The following is a 16253-nucleotide window of genomic DNA, read 5'->3' as shown; positions in this document are numbered from 1 at the left end:
ATAGAATTCATGAAAAAGCATGTGAAAGATGCTATAATGTATAAAATCGTTCTACACTGCATAATTACATGAACTGTTTCTCTGGGCCCTTTTCATATTGACCTTATGAGTTTATAAAAGGCTTATGAATTACTGAATTCAATTATGTTTTATACCTATACTTAAGATAGGGATAAAATACAAAGTAGGGAGATTCTAATTTAATTCTGAGCCCTAGCAGATCTGAGTCACCATCTGGCCTCTATTTTTCTAATCGGATGCCCTCAACTGCCACTGCCAGGTAACAGCGGTGAATTCTGAGATAAGTAAAAATGATTTAAAGATTAGGGCGGCACACAAGTGAGAAGCTCCACATTCCAGGGCTTCTTTCATATTGCACAGGTTATAACACCAAGAAGCACAGGTACTCTGAAGTACTCCCTGGGCATTCTGCCCAAACCCGGGGGGAGTTCAGCAGCAGAGAAGGGACTGTGACCCACCGCCTCACCGATCCCTGAGACGCTGGACAGAACAGCACGATCACCAGCACAGACTCCCACCTGGGCTTGACTGCCGCCGCTCCCGCCGCCACTGCCGCCGCCACTGCTGCCTCCTCCGCTCGCCTGTCTGTGCTGCTGGGACCCGGTCATCTCAGCCATCCTCCTTTCCATCTGCTCCAGTCGCTCCAGGATGGACATCCTGAACTGGTTATCTAGGGCAGAGCGGGAGTAAGAGTGAGGTTGTGTTCTGGAAGAAACGCAGCTAACATGTGGCCCATCCAAGCTTGCAGGAGGGGCATCCAAAGACTCTCAGTAACGTCACCAAATCAGAGAGGTCTGTCAAGCCAGACTTCTCCAGCACAGCGGCGAGTCACATCTCACACAAGATGGTAGCATCTACAGCAGCCCAAAGTTCTCAGATAAAGGAACAGTAAATCCCTTTTTATCAAAGATCCAGGTTTCAGGTTCCTGCCACCCCATTTCTTTGTCAAATTCCCCAATGGACCTTGACACGAGGTCTGGTGGAGGGGCCCCTAGAGCAAACACATGAAATGAATACAATTTAATTTAAGTTAGTAGAAGAAAGCAACCACTGCAGGAGAGGATATATTACACAAACCGAAAAACGTAGCACCTGTTTTACCCAAACACTGTGTTTTTACAAAAACAAAATAAAACAAAACAAAAAACTTAAATTTTACTTCCTGACCCAGGCTTTAGCTTTTATAATTCATTTTAGGATTAGTATCATTCACTGCTTGAGACCCTTACACATTTCTTTTAACACATGTCTCAACCAGAGACAAACACAAAGAAGTGCTTCGAAACCACAGGACATTACTGCTGGAGCTAGGACTAACTGAAAGGAAAAGATCTGCGATTCTGCACCACGTCACTAAGGTAAGAACCTACGTGTCCCACATTCACACATTGCACACACATTAGAGTCAGGTGACCTGTGTGTAAATAAGAGGAGCTAAAACCATTATTAAAATCATTAGCACCTATACCCATTTAACAAATTTTAATGAATACTATGCCAGATAGAATTATGCCAGATAACTAATAGCGAATAGGAGAGAAAAGGCGTCTTCCTGCTCTAGTACAGTCAGGTTGGGATGAGAGGGCAGGATAATGTGATGAGGGGTGGAATTTAATAAGTCAGAGAAGGTGACACTTGAGTTTATCCAGAATGACAGACATGCCAACAACCGGGGCAAGGTAACAGCAAATGCAAAGGCCCTGAGGCAGGACATTTAAGGAGAAGGGAAGGGACAGCGGGAGGAGCCGGTGCTGGAGAGGTGGGCGGGAACCAGACAGTGAACAGTTGTTAAGAACCCTGGCTCTGCCGTGTAATAGTTACGTAACTCTGAACTTTGAGCGAAGCCTTTGGGGCCTCAGTTTCCCCACCTCTTAAACGGGGATGGCAATTATACTTACCTCAGAGAGCTGTTAAAAATATAGTAAGTTCTAGGTAAACATGCTAGCCATCATCATCATCATCTTCAGACAAATGAATTAAATGTCTGTAGAAACTGACTGAACAGCTGTGACAACACATTTCTCCTCGAACTGCGAAGGGCATAACTATTTTCAAGTACAGTCACCCGAATCACAAAACGGAGTAACCCGGGAAGGAAATGCGTTATCAGCATTCCTTGCCACCCTGACTGCGAATCCGGGACCAGGGAGCCAGGCTCCCGGATTCCGCACCAGAGAAACAATGGGCGGAGCCAACACAGAGCACGTCCTACAGGCCGGGCACCTTTGCGTCACTTTACAGGCATTGGCTCATTTACTCTTCACAACAGTCACGTGAGGCAGGTGCTGTTATCATCCTCCTTTTACAGATGAGAAAACTGAGGCATCCGGAGATAACTCATCTGTTTGGCTCTGGGACTGGGAGTTTAGCCACACATGGTAAGAGGAAGGAAAGGTTCTGGAAAGAGCAGATACACAAGCGTCAGAAATCTCAGCTCTCGTAAAAGGACAGTAAACACCCACTCAAAAGGAAAATTTTCAGTACTGACTTAATATCAAATTGATTTTACTCTACTAAACCACAGAAGTAAGAGCAAGACTGCTTTTCAGGAATCCTGATATTATTTTCTAAAAAGCTCTTTCCAGGAACGGCACTAAAAGAAAAATCCTTCCTCTCTCAAAGTGAAAAATGACGCCTTTGTTCCAATTTCACACCCGTGGATGGGTAGATGCGGACAAGCTGGGGGATCCCGCCCCTAAGTGTCTTCCTCAGTGGCAGTCACCAGCACGAAGGTAACTGAATAAATGCTGTACGTGGCTGTCTCCTGTCTGTGACCACTCATGGAAGACACAAGATGACTACAGAGGTGGCACAGTGTCCTTACTCCAGGCTCCATGCCTCTCCGATAGAAACCTGGACCCTTGCAGAGCGCAGGACTCCTGCATTGGAAGCCAGCTGCAGAACAAGAATTTTACTCTTCAGTTAGAGTTCGATTCAAAGTAGCACGGCAGTTACCCTTTGGGAAGTATTTATAAACTCTCCCTGCTTATTCCCGGGGGTGCTAAGCCAGGCGGGCACTGGTCTCCGAACCTGCTCAGAGACACTCACGAGTCCCACTGAAACACCTTGGCTTAACTGTGAACCTCCACTGCCACTGAATGAATATGTCTTCTGTAATCCTACAAATCGCACGTCTGTTAAGTGAGTGTTCAGTATCCATCCATTTCACTTGTGTCAGAGCACTCTGGAGCCAGTGGCCAAGATAAACATCCCATGGCGTGCGAAGGGGCAGGAGAGCACAGAGGCAGCCGCCCGCCGCCCGCCGCCCGCCCGTGGAGGCGGCTTTGTTCTGGCAGTGCTGCAGTGCACTGCAGTGCAGTCTGCGAGCCAGCTGTCCCCGCCCATCCCCCCCGCCAGGTACAGCCACTGCAGAAACAGACTCCCTGACATCGCTGAGCCAGGCCCCAGCCGTGTTATCACCAGGTCAAAACACTCCAAGACCCACACCGACTCTGTGCTTGCCACAGAGATTTCTGGTGTTTGTTCCCTGACTGCATTCCCTGCTGCTACGCAGTGAGCTCTGGCATGGTATTAAGCTACTCCGAGAAGCACTTCACAAAAATACCCAGAAGCAATTATTTGCCTCTTGACAAAATCATATCATGCGCAACAGCATGTCTGAGCCTCTCAATCCCAAAAGGGGAAAGGAGTGATCGTTAAAATAAGAAACCATCTCAAATGGAAATGGCTGAGCCGGCATCCCAGGGAGTGCAGGTCTGTTGCACTGTGCTGACCAAGAATCAAAGAGACTTTCTGATCACACTTCCTTTCCTGTGCGCAGGGCCAGGGCATAGCTCCTGGGTTTAGTGAGACTTACTCGGTTGTATGGATAAAATGATGGTCTTCACATCTCCATTACTAGAAAGTCAAAAGCAATACCTTTATTCTTGTTTTGGTTTTACAGCTATATTATGATCATTAAAACACTGTGAAATACTTGGCAAATTCAGAGCTATGTATTGCTTTAATTGTATACTGTGTGACTATGCCATAAAGGGAATACAATTACTTAGACACAAAAAAAAATCTGATTACATTGGAGTAAAAAAAGTACATTTTAAAGATTCACTTATTCACACACAAATATTTACTGAGCACCTACTATGTGCCACGCATTTGGGAATGCCTACAACAATAGTGAAAATATCCTTGCCCTCTTTTGTTGACCAACAAATAATTTCTGCAGTCTGAATGAACCTGAAGTTTTAAGTTAACAGAGAGGGGAGTGGGAGAGAGAAAACAATAATGTGTAGATTTAGAGGACTGATGAGTCTGGCCTTGGTTGTCACTCGTGATGTTTCAAACAAAGCCAACAGTGACTCGGCTTCCAAGTCAGATGTCCTCAAGATAGTTTAAGTGAAGCAACTGAACTACTCCATCACGAGAACTGCTCTACGCAGAGAGTAAGTCAAGAACACATGAGGCCCAGAGTTGGTATAGGCCCGACTGAGGCGGCTCCAGAGGTCCCAGCAGAGAAAGCTGGCTGCTCTAGCTCTGCCTCCTGCCCAGCCGTTCTTATCCAGAAGTGTTAGGCTGTATCTGTCTCACCAAAAGAACAAGCTACCGCCTCATCACAAAAAGACACTCCATGTTCACCGCAGTCAGTGAACTCTGGGCAAGGGTACAGACAAGAGACGCACGGGGGGTCTGTTCCTGGTGACATGTGCTGGCCTCCTGTCAAATACGTGAGGGTGACAAACATGCAGGCCAGACATGGACGCCAACCATCCTAAGCATTTTGCCTGAGAAACCAAAAACTTAAGTATTTTTATGCACACATATTAATACTTTGGTAAAAAACAATATAATGAGCCATCTAGTAAGAGCTCTCTGGGTGTCAAGGTAAAGTTCACAAAGCTTAGTTGCCATGACAACCCTAGCTTCACATGTTAAAATGATAGAACTAAAAGGCTGTAAACACACACACAGTTTATCTACTGGGGAGGCTCGTATATACGAACATTAGACTCAGAAATGCACTGAGCTGTCAGTCACAACCTCCCGACGGAAACTATCGACTTTCTGAAGGATGAGCAGAGCAGAACAGACAAAAGCAAACCAAAAAAAATATTTGATTGGCAAGAAAGTATCCAACTCTTATTTTGGGGTGAGATTCTCAGCCCAAAGTCACACCCCCACCCCATAAGGCACATGGTAACCCCTAAATCTAAAGACCAGGCCAAGGTGAGGTCGGAATGACGTTTCACTCCTCGTGCAGAACCTCTGAGTCCAGATATCCCTTCCGGGGGTGGGGCCTGTGCGAGACCCACCGTGCTCATCCCCTGCTGTGGGCCGCATGCTGCCCTGGTCAGAGGGTCCTGCCCATCCCAGTAACTATTCCTCCAGGCCAGTCGTCCTCAAACTTTAGGAGGGCTTCTTAAAACAGACTGCTGGGCCTTATTCCAATGGTTTTTGATCCAGTAGGTCTCGGTGAGGCCCAGAAATTGCATTTATTTTATTTTATTTTTTTGAGACAGGGTCTTATTCCATCACCCCAGCTAGAGTGCAGTGGCATCATCACAGCTCACAGTAACCTCAAACTCCTGGGCTCAAGCTATCCTCCTGCCTCAGCCTCCCGAGCAGCTGGGACAACAGGTGTGCTCTATAACACCCAGCCAATTTTTCTATTTTTTGTAGAGATGGGTTCTCATTATGTTGCTCAGGCTGGCCTCAAGTGATCCTCCTGCCTCGGCCTCCCAGAGTGCTGGGATTACAGGCATGAGCCACCACGCCTGGCCCAGAAGTTGCATTTCTAACAAGTTCTCAGGTGATGCTGATGCTTCTGATGCGGGGCCACATCTCAGAAACACTGCTCTAAGACCCCGGCCTGCTCCCATGGTGAAAGAATGAATCCTCTCTCCTCTACCCAAGTGCTTGTCGAAGAATGATCCAAGAAACACCTGCTCCAATAAAAGCACAGAGTCCCACTCAACCTGGACACACGAGACATTACCTTGTGTAAATCACACCAGGGCCGTCCACACAAGCTCTGTCAACACCGCCTGGGATGCACATTTCCTCTCAAGCACACAGCCAATTCAGATCTGTAATGCTTTAAAACCCACCCACCTGCACTGCTCTCTGCACCTACTCAAGCACTACTCCGCCGTTCCCACCTCTTTATTGTCTTTCTCTTTACTCAGCTAAGTGGGATATTGTCCCCGGTAACTGTCATTGCCCCTTGTGGTTCTCCAAAGCAGTCTATTTTCCTGCATGGTCCCAGGGAATGAGTAGGGATACTTTCAACTACCATGCAGTAGTTCCTTCCCACCACCTTCAAGACATGTACATACACGTACCTATACCCCAGATAAAAAGCAAATAATTCTGACGGCTTTTGCAGCAACAGTCTGGCTCATGGCTCATTCAAAGCTTCTCTTCGTGACCCTCTTCTACCTGCTCCCCGCTTCTGTGGAAGTGGCATTTTTAGATGGGGCAGCTATGACATAGTGAGAAGAACACTGGAGCAGAGATAAAAGCTCTAGATTTAGCACTGTTACTGTGTGAGTCGCATCTCAATTTTCTCATCTGTAAAATGGGGGTATGAGTATCTATCTTATTGTACCCATGGGGGCATTTTTTTCTAAATAATTTAAGTTTTTGAATAATTTTAGATTTAGATAAGTTGCAAAGATAGCAGAGTTCCTATATACCCTTCACCCAGTTTTCCTTAATATTAGCATCTTACATATCCATGGCACGTGTGTCAAAACTAAGACTCTAACATTGGTATATTATGGCTATTAACTAAAGACTTGAATCAGATCGTACCACTTTTTCTATTAATGTACTTTTTCTGTCCCAGGATCCCACACTGCATTTAGTTTTTAAGTTTCCTTAGTCTGCTCTGATCTGTGACAGTTTTTCAGTCTTCCCTCAATTTTCATGACTTTTGAAAGATACAGTAAGGTATTTTGTAGATGTCCCTCAATTTAGGTTTGCCTGTGTTTTCTAAGGGCTAGACAGGGTTATGGGGTTTTAGGAAGAACATCACAGAGTTAGAGAGTCCTGCTCATCACATAATATCAGAGGGTACACGGTGATGTACTGGTGACTTTAACCTTGATCTCTTGATTAAGGCAGTGTCTCCTAGATTTCTCTACTGTGAAGTTACTATTTTTCTTTCTCCATTCTTTTTCTCTTGTATTCTTTGGAACAAGTCACCACGTCCAGCCCCTCAAGAAGAGGGGACTTAAGCTCCATCTCATGGATGAGGGAATATCTACATATATTACCTGGAATTCTCCTGTAAGGAAGACCTATCTTCCTCTGTTTATTTAGTCAATCACTTATATCAGTATGGAATCATGTATATATATTTTAAACTTTGGGTCATAATCTAATACTATGTCATTTAGTTTGTTGCTCCAACTGTTCCAGCTTTGGCCATCAGGAGCTCCTTCAGGCTGGCTCTTATATACCTCTGACACGCCCTCATCCTTTGTTCTTTTTTGAGCACTTCCTAACTTTCTGGCATTACAAGATGCTCCAGGTTCATCTCTTATTTGCTCTGTCCCAGCCCTAGCATTGACAATTTCTCTAAGAAGTAAAGCCCCGGTTCCTTTTATTAGAGAATGGCATTTAGAAACCCAGATCTGGGTGCGGAGTGTGCTCACTGGGGTTGGGCATCACAGTTGCTGGGCCCTGTCAATGGACAGAGCCGGGAAATACATGTACAACCACCCACGTATGCGCATGTATCTGTAGTTCTTTCTGTTCCCAGCTGCATGTATATGAAAAGAACCATGAGTTCACACTGATGCCTCTGACTCTAGTACAGCACTGCAGTGTTCATTCTAGCCTTCTATGGGCATTTTAAACATAGATATAATGATGATGATGAAATGAAAAGTACTGTGTACTACCTAGATATAATAAACCAATATATGAAATGCTGAAACGAAACCCTATTGATGCATTAAACTATGAAAAAAGAAACCTATAGGTTTAACTTCTGTATCTCAAAAGTATAGGTATAGGGTATGGTATAGTATTAAATAGTATATTCAACTTCCTTGTTATACTCCAGTTCTTGTTATTAGAAAACGTATTATCATAGAATATATAAGTATTTATGTATTGGAAAATGTAAGCATAAAGAAAAAAATACTCATAATCCTAGGATAGCTTTGAGTATTACAAAGATCAAGAAGAAGACAGAAAAACATTGCCAACCAATCGCTGGCACAAGAGTCAAGGAATGTTTAGCCGGGGCTTCGCACTTCCTTTTCTTTTGCTGGGTCTGCCCCGTTCCAGCCTCTCTGTTGGGGCTGTTATGCAAAGTGTCACACAGCACAGTCCTGGGGCATCTTTTCATCTCTCTTTGACAGGGATTCCTAACCTTCAAAGGGACTCACTTAAAAATGTCCCAAATCAATATTCAGTTAAATGTTTAAAATTCCTAAACAATATCAAAGTTTTAAAGACAGAAAAAATTTCATGAAACCAGACACCCACAGTGTGTTCTAAGTTTAGGAAGGCTGGGATCTGCTGCTGGAAAAGTGGAGAATCCCGAGCGTCTGGGCATCTGCTGTAAGAAAGTGTCTGTGCCAGGAAATCAACGACAAACCACACTTCTCTGGCTCTCAGCACCCAGCTGCACCTACTGCTTCCTGGAGATTTCATACAACTCACTTGCAATCTTGGAACCTAATTCATCTTCATTGAGCAATACAACATGAGGCAGTTTGTGGCATTATATAATTTATTTCAAAAGCAAATTAAATCCCTCCCCTTGGACCTACAAAATAAAACTTAACTCTTTGCTGTGGCACAGAATCTCTACCAACCATCCCAGCCTACATTTGTAGGGTTCTCCAAACCCACCAGGAATTTTATAATACTGTTCAGCCTTTGCTAATGCTAACCTCTCCCCATGTCCACCTGGTGAACTTATTCCTCAGAGTGTGGCTGACATTACCTAACATTGTTAATAATAATAGCAGCCACTGAACATCTACAGTCAGCCAGACATTCTATATGAATTATTTCTAATCCTCAAATTAACTCTGAAAAAGATTTTCCTTTTCATTTTACAGACGAGGAAGCTGAGGCTCAGGCAATGTGTTAGCTACCCAAGGGCGAGTCTCAGGGCAGAGTCTCAGGGCAGAGATGTGAGCACAGGTTCCACTCCAGATCCATGTTCTTTCCACTACACCCCGTAAGCCTTCCAAGTCTCGCCCTAACCCGGCAAATGAACGTGTAGTTATTTTCCTCGGTGTCATTCCTACTAGAGGCTAGACTGCGCACTTTATGAAAGCAGGGACCTTGTCTTGTATCCCTGGCATCATCAGCGCTCATGGAAAGGAATATTACTCTCTCTTTTAAGCTTCCGAAAGCCAATTTATCGATGCGGCCATCCAGACGCTGGGGCAAGACCTCTGAGCAACCTGTGCCAACCACAGTGGAGTCCAGTGGCTAATATGTAACTCGCAGTTTTATCACCTGGTCTAGTCATGAGAGTGGTCAAAATGATCAGAACTCAATGGCGCTAACGCGGAAAGCAGGGGAGAAGCTCTGAGTTTACCTGGCTGGCTGCCGTCTCCTCCCGGCTCAGGTGAGGAGATGGTGCAGGTACGGTGTGCTGGTGTGAGACTCTGGCAGCAAAGCTGAGGAACTGTCTGACCTCTGCACAGACACAAACTGGAATTTCCCAGCAATGTCACTGTTCTTGAGCCACTGAGCTCCACATGAAAAATACTGCTCCCTTCACTGAATGTCTCGAGGTTAGGTATAAAAAAATATAAAAAAAAATACTGTTCCCTATAATTTTTAGAGAGTCCTCTTTCCACCAGGGAAATGGAATATTTGGGATACAAATGACTGGCAGCACACCTTAATGACAGGAGTGCCTCTAATTAGTTACGAAGGTGTAACAAGTCAGTCAGGTTACGTTGTTGTATAAACATGAAATTTAATATGCTAAACAAAAGAAATATTTTCTAGAAAAGCCTAGGAAAGCGTGCATGGGTTTGAATGCCTACAAATCGGCTAATGAATAATATCTGCCAACATGAGAACTTGTCATTACAATTGCTTGAGCTGATCCACTTCAGGTCTTGTTGCCAGAGTAGAAGAAAAAGTTTTGCCTTGGCAGGTAAATGAATGAAGAAGCAATCATCAAATACCATCTGCTATTTTAAAACGCGTTATTTGTAGCTCAAGTGCACATGTGCCCTCCTGTTGCTATTTGGACTGGGAATGAGAGGCCATCTCTCATTCCATTTACAGCCCTTGGCTCCACTGGCAGGAAGAACTGATGAGGCAAAAGGAGGCATGACTTGAACTATTTCTGTAGGGAACTGTAATTGCTGCTTAGGAAGTCTCCTAAATTTTTTAGGAAGCTTAGAAAATGAAGTCACTTAATTCCCTCCCAGAATAAATGGGGCCACTAGAGTATATGAAGCTGCTCCTCCCCGGCAAGCCATTTAAGATGTCCAAGTGCAGAGGAAAGGGTAAGGGCCGGACGAAGATAAGGCACAAGCTGTACCACTCTGATTTTCCAAAGCAATGGCTAAATTTAGCCTTAGAAAAAACTGCCATACTCCACTTCTTAAAAACTCTCCAACTCCGTGTACCAAAACACTAGAAATGGAAATCAGTAATTCTTCTTAGGCTTTCTTCATTTGCAGTGATTTTGAATTCATATTTCTTCTTCTTGGTCTTTGTTTCATGTATTCAAAAAGTCAGGGTCTTAGACATGTCTAGAAAAACCATTTAGGATTTTCATTTTCATTAAAAAATGGCGGCATCATGTTTGCTGCTGAAATAACTAAGAATACTCAGGAGACAAAATGTTACAAGGTCAAAAAAGCGAACTTACAATAATTTCTCACTTGAAATCTTTCAATATTGGAGCTAGAAATGCACTGGGAGAAAATCTCAAGTCCATTCTCCAAGAACACTAAGGCTCGGTGGACACGCGACGGGCTCAGCCGTGTCACAATGCAGCACCAGGCAGACAGGAGCACCCACGTCACGCAGGAGCCAGCTCTGCTGTCCATAAAATCACAAATCCAACTGGAGCTAAGGGCAGGAAAACTGCAGCTAATCAGCGCAAGTACAAAAGAGATTAGGAGCTCCGACACAGATCCTGTACCTCCCTTTACAGTTTACAAAAGAGTAGAACACCTTAAGTTTGCTCACTTTTCAAAAAGCAACAGATTGGGAGGACACTGCCTCAACAGTTTCAGTGCACAGTGACACTAAGAAATATTTTAAACATGAATCGAGACATTCTAAAGTAATAACAGTGAAATGAATGCAGAAGAATGGAGAAAGCATATTACCACTGAGACTAACGAAGTCTTCAAATGAAAAAGTGAGACCCAGAGACGAACAACAATCCAACCGGGACATGAAGACGCGGTATAAATGGCTTGTACAAAGGAACACGGAAAATGAAAATCCTGACACCTATGATCTGCAAAGACTGAAACTACAAAATGCACAGGAATTGTCAGGAGGCACGAATACATTAATTACGCATCCGCTGGTTGTTCTGTGGTACCCAGCATTGTCAAAAAATGACTTAAAATCCTTTGGGGGTGACTGGGAAGCATCAGGGCCAGACTAGATCCATTCCACACCACTGCCAGCTGGGACCGTGCTAAGGCCATGAACTAGAAAAATCAAGTTGTTAGCCACCAGGCATACAGAGCCCAAGTAAGATTTGAGCCTTTATTTCAAGAAACTCAGTCTAATATAAAAGAGGAATTGTGTTAGTTGTGTGAGGGTGGTGACGATGTTCACCCTGGTCACTGGTACATTCCTGAGGCCGGGCAGAAGGCCTGGCACATACAGCCCCTCAATAAGTATTTGCTGAATAAATGATTTCATGTATTTGAAATATTAAATATGACCTTCAGGAAGCACAGGGTGCAGGATGCTGTCTAGAACAAAATATTTGTTTCCATTGGTCATTTCTGTGATACACTTTTTGTTTTCCAGCCAAGTTATCAAAAGCAGTTTCTTCATGGCCACTTTTCACCTAATCCTCTCCAATACATCAGGGCCTGGACAGCTGAAAACAAACAACAAACAAAACACCTCATTGACACAAGTACTTAACGATGCTTTCACCTTAAAAGCAGGGCCCCACTGCAAGTGAGGGCAGAGAGGAGGGAAAAAGTCAAAAACTCAATTAAAAAAAAACAACCTGCTACTAAGATGTGTTACCTAGTACCTGGGGAAAAGCCATATTACAGAATAATCCTAGCTGCTTCTAGCTTCTAAGCTTCTACTCATAACAGATGGCATTTGCCCCGAGACGCTGGTGGTTTTCAATGACTGAGAAACCGTGAGCTGGGGATTCTGGCTGGAAGAGTCCTTCTCTAGTTTTTTTTTTTTTTTAATTTTCCAATTTATTTCTTTAAACTTGGCATATAAAATTTATGTATTTATTGTATGCATGATGTTTTGAAGTATATATACACCACAGAATGGTCAAATCTAGCTAATGAACAAACGCATTACCTCACAGTTATCATGTTCATGGTGAGAACACTTAACACGCACTCTCTTAGCATTTTTCAAGAATACAATATATTGTGACTTACCATAGCTTACAACAGTCTGCTGTACAACAGACCTCTTGAACAGACCTCCTGTCTAACTGTAAGTAGATATTCTTCGACCAATATCTCCCAACCTCCCCTCCCCACTCACCCCTCCCACGCCTCCAGTAACAACTATCCTACTCTCTAGTTCTTTGAGATCAATTTTTTTTAGATTCCACATGAGTGAGATCATGTGGTATTTGTCGTTCTGTGCCTGGCTTATTTCACTTAACATAATGTCCTCCAGATTCATCTATGTTGTCACCAATGGCAGGATTTCATTCTTTTTTATGGCTGAATAGTACTCCATTGTGTATCTACACCACATCTTCCTCACCCATTCATCTGTCGATGGGATACTTAACTGCTCACCCATCTTGGCTACTGTGAACCCTGCTGCAATAAACATGCGAGTGCAGGTATCTCTTTGCCATCCTAATTTCATTTCCTCTGGACACACGCCGAGTGGTGGGACTGCTAGGTCTCCTCTAGCTGTTTCAGACTCGTCCCACACACACTATGCAGAGGCCTGCTGTAGGCAAGGCTTTGCTCCCAGAGCTCACTGGACGGCTGCCATCTGCACGGGCGGTCCCAACAGTCTTGCCAACTTGTGAGAGAGTGAAAGCCCAAGATGTTTCAAAAATAAGTATTTTTTAAAACAATGGATTCTACATAGAAAGACTTCCACTCCAGATTTCAAAAATACAATATTTTTCCATAATGCTGTAAAGTATTTTAAACATCTGGAATAAATATAGGTGAAGAAGCCCTTTCCAAATTAGAAAATGGAAATGTATGTATTTTAAAAGAAACAGCCGCATTCTTTAAAATACTGGACATAGGATAAAATAGGTCCTAAAAGAATTGCTTGACAATATTATTTTACAACTCATCATAAGCCTTGCCGACAAATAGTAGAGAATAAATATTTTTTGAAAAATTCAATATACCACTTTAAACATTTTATTCAGAAATGAAATATTTCTTTAAGGGAACCACCGGAGGCTTAGAAAATTTGCAGTCATTAAGCTCCTTTCTAGTAGTGTCAGGACCCCTGAGAGGATGACTTTGTTTCCTGGCTCCACGTGCCACACCAGAACACACCAAGGACTGCTCTCCCTTGTCTGTGAGACACTCACTTCCACACTTGGAGTGTGGGAGGAGGTAGCTCAAGTGCTGCATCTCCCTCAGCACCCTACCCCTTACCAGAGTAATCTTCCAATTTTGCAAATTCCAAATCAGTGAAGCCTGAACGAACATACACATTACTTAGGGCAGCATTAAAACATCCCTTGGATTAGGCAGAAAAGCTAAAAACTTCTAGTGTTTTTCATTAAAGGGGATGCAGCTTGTCTTCATACAGCCGCAGGGGTTGCCCTGTCCCGCTATCCTCACAGAAGCCCCCAGATGGGCTTCTTGAATCATCCCATTCAGAGTGTGGTTCCTCTAAGGGGATAGAACAGTTAAATAACAGAACAGAAGGTTAATACCCAACTCAAACGGCAGTGGGCGCTATCCCTGGGAAGCCTCTCACAGATCCCAACACATCAAAACTGTCTCCTTTTCTCCCTTCTTCTTCCCATTTCCCGACCTTCCTTCCCAGTCCCAATCCATTCCCCTCAGCCTATATTTCCCTCCCTGCCCTCGTGTAGCTGGTAACAACCCTGGACCCAGGTATGTCTGTTTTAGGTGGCCGCTGCAAATACTCGTGACCTTATGATCAGGTAAAATCAAGACTCGTGAAACAGAAGAAAGCTCAAATAAAACTATCATATAGAAAACACATACTAAACCCTCCAAAATGGTGAAACGTGAGTCCCAAATTTGGCTGAACTTAGCCAGTAAAGCAAAAAGGAGAGGCTATCAGTTTCAAGATCACAACATGTCAGTTGCTTTGGATACCATGACTTTTCCTGGTATAAGATCTGAAAGAAATTTCTCCCATAGGTCCTAATAAGGAGGATGCTGCAATTTAACGGACTTCGACATCTTTGCAGTAAAAACAATACTGGGTTTCACATGGCTGCTTATTGCTGTTTAGTATTAAGGAACACCAAAGCACCACTTCATGGAAGCAACTCAGCAAAGGTCCAATGTGGTCCAGCTTCACAGCTCTCTGATGACTTGGTTTAAGTCAGTGGTAAATTAGACTATTCAGAGGAGTACATGTCTGTTATTTACTACCTACTCTTTACTGAACAGTATTTTAGGATCCTGATTTTTAAATCTAAAGGTAGATGAGTTTAATGTTTTAAATTTCTTGCAGGTAAAGCTTTCTATAGTTATTTGGTTTTAAGTTGTTTATCACTAAGTCACTCTCAACTGATTTCTCTTTTGCAGGTCAGTGGCCCTTCCCTTTTGAAAAGTCTCTTTACTGGAATGAAACAGCATGGTGGTTTTTTTTTTTCTTCTGTATTTAGGAATGAATGTAAAAGTTTGGCAAAAAGGCAGTGTTCTGCATAAGTAATTTCTTTCCAAAATTCTTGGTGCAAACAGAGTAGCTGCCAATTTTTTAATCTATTCAACAACAAACACAAACGTCCAGTGACCAGTCAGTCCTGTTTACGACCTGGCGTCTTCTGTGTGCAGAACCCTGGCGGGGCTGCTTGAGCACTGAGCAACATCCCTGTGCTGATAGAAAATGCACAAGAGGAGAGAGATTTAAGAGAAACTGGACTTCCCTTCTTAGAAAATAACCCATAACAATGATTCTTACCCTTTGTGCTCACAGGCTGACAATGATAAAAGCTCTGAATCCTCTAGAAAAACACCTACATAAAAAAAATCTTGCATTCAGTTTCTGGGGACTGACAGAATCGTGGGAAGTCAGAAAATGCACAAGAGGAGAGAGATTTAAGAGAAACTGGACTTCCCTTCTTAGAAAATAACCCATAACAATGATTCTTACCCTTTGTGCTCACAGGCTGACAATGATAAAAGCTCTGAATCCTCTAGAAAAACACCTACATAAAAAAAATCTTGCATTCAGTTTCTGGGGACTGACAGAATCGTGGGAAGTCCCCTGAGTCCGGGCTCGGAACTATTCCGTGAGGATGGTTGACTGAAGCACTTCCAAATGTTTCTACGGAACATTTTCCATGAGATATGGATCAGTGGGCCATAAAAACAAAATGTTGTGTCAAAGATGTTTTGGAAATCCTAGGTGAAACACACTAACTACATTTACAATTCATTAACATGAGGCTTTTCTGAACCTTAATATGCTAACTATGCTGTCAACTGCTGACCGACAGCTCACAGTAGGTGTATTTCCTAAATGTCTCTGAACCTTTTTTTCATGTGGGGAATTTTTATAAGCATTTCCTGTAACTAACGCTCCCACAGAAGAGTCTGGGAACTAAAACTATTCCTAAAGGTATCTTTTTGATATAGACAGTCTCTGAGTCAAGAAATTCTCAGTCCACACTCTTCCTCTTCCTCTTCTCATGAGGTCGGGTGCTACTGCAGCCTAACACAGACCCCAGCAGAGCTTCGTGGATTAATGACTGGTGTTTGTCACCCAGGAACTAGTATGGGAAACCGTCTGCCCCGACACCTGTTCCGACTGCCTGCTTTCTTCCACCGCAAGGAGACGCCATCCTGGCTCTCACTGCTCAGGGCCAGTCAGTTCCACTTCAGACAACCCCAGACAGACACCATCACCTCTGTCACCTA

The 16253-nt window shown here is 43.5% G+C and overlaps 1 protein-coding gene across 11 annotated transcripts in view; it reads right to left on the bottom strand.

Annotated features, from left to right (window-relative positions):
• CAMTA1 (calmodulin binding transcription activator 1) overlaps positions 1 to 16253 on the bottom strand; it is an 830964-nt gene that overhangs the window by 31365 nt on the left and 783346 nt on the right. For all 11 annotated transcript variants that reach the window (XM_069477299.1, XM_069477301.1, XM_069477302.1 and 8 more), the window contains one exon: positions 540 to 691. In XM_069477299.1, coding sequence (XP_069333400.1) covers positions 540 to 691 — 152 coding nt within the window. The remainder of the gene's footprint in view (positions 1 to 539; positions 692 to 16253) is intronic.

The sequence above is a fragment of the Eulemur rufifrons genome, chromosome 8 (genome assembly GCF_041146395.1).
Source record: "Eulemur rufifrons isolate Redbay chromosome 8, OSU_ERuf_1, whole genome shotgun sequence".
In the NCBI taxonomy this organism is placed as follows: Eukaryota; Metazoa; Chordata; class Mammalia; order Primates; family Lemuridae; genus Eulemur; species Eulemur rufifrons.
Note: the sequence above shows the minus strand (reverse complement) of the source record. Positions and strands in the feature narration are given on the sequence as shown.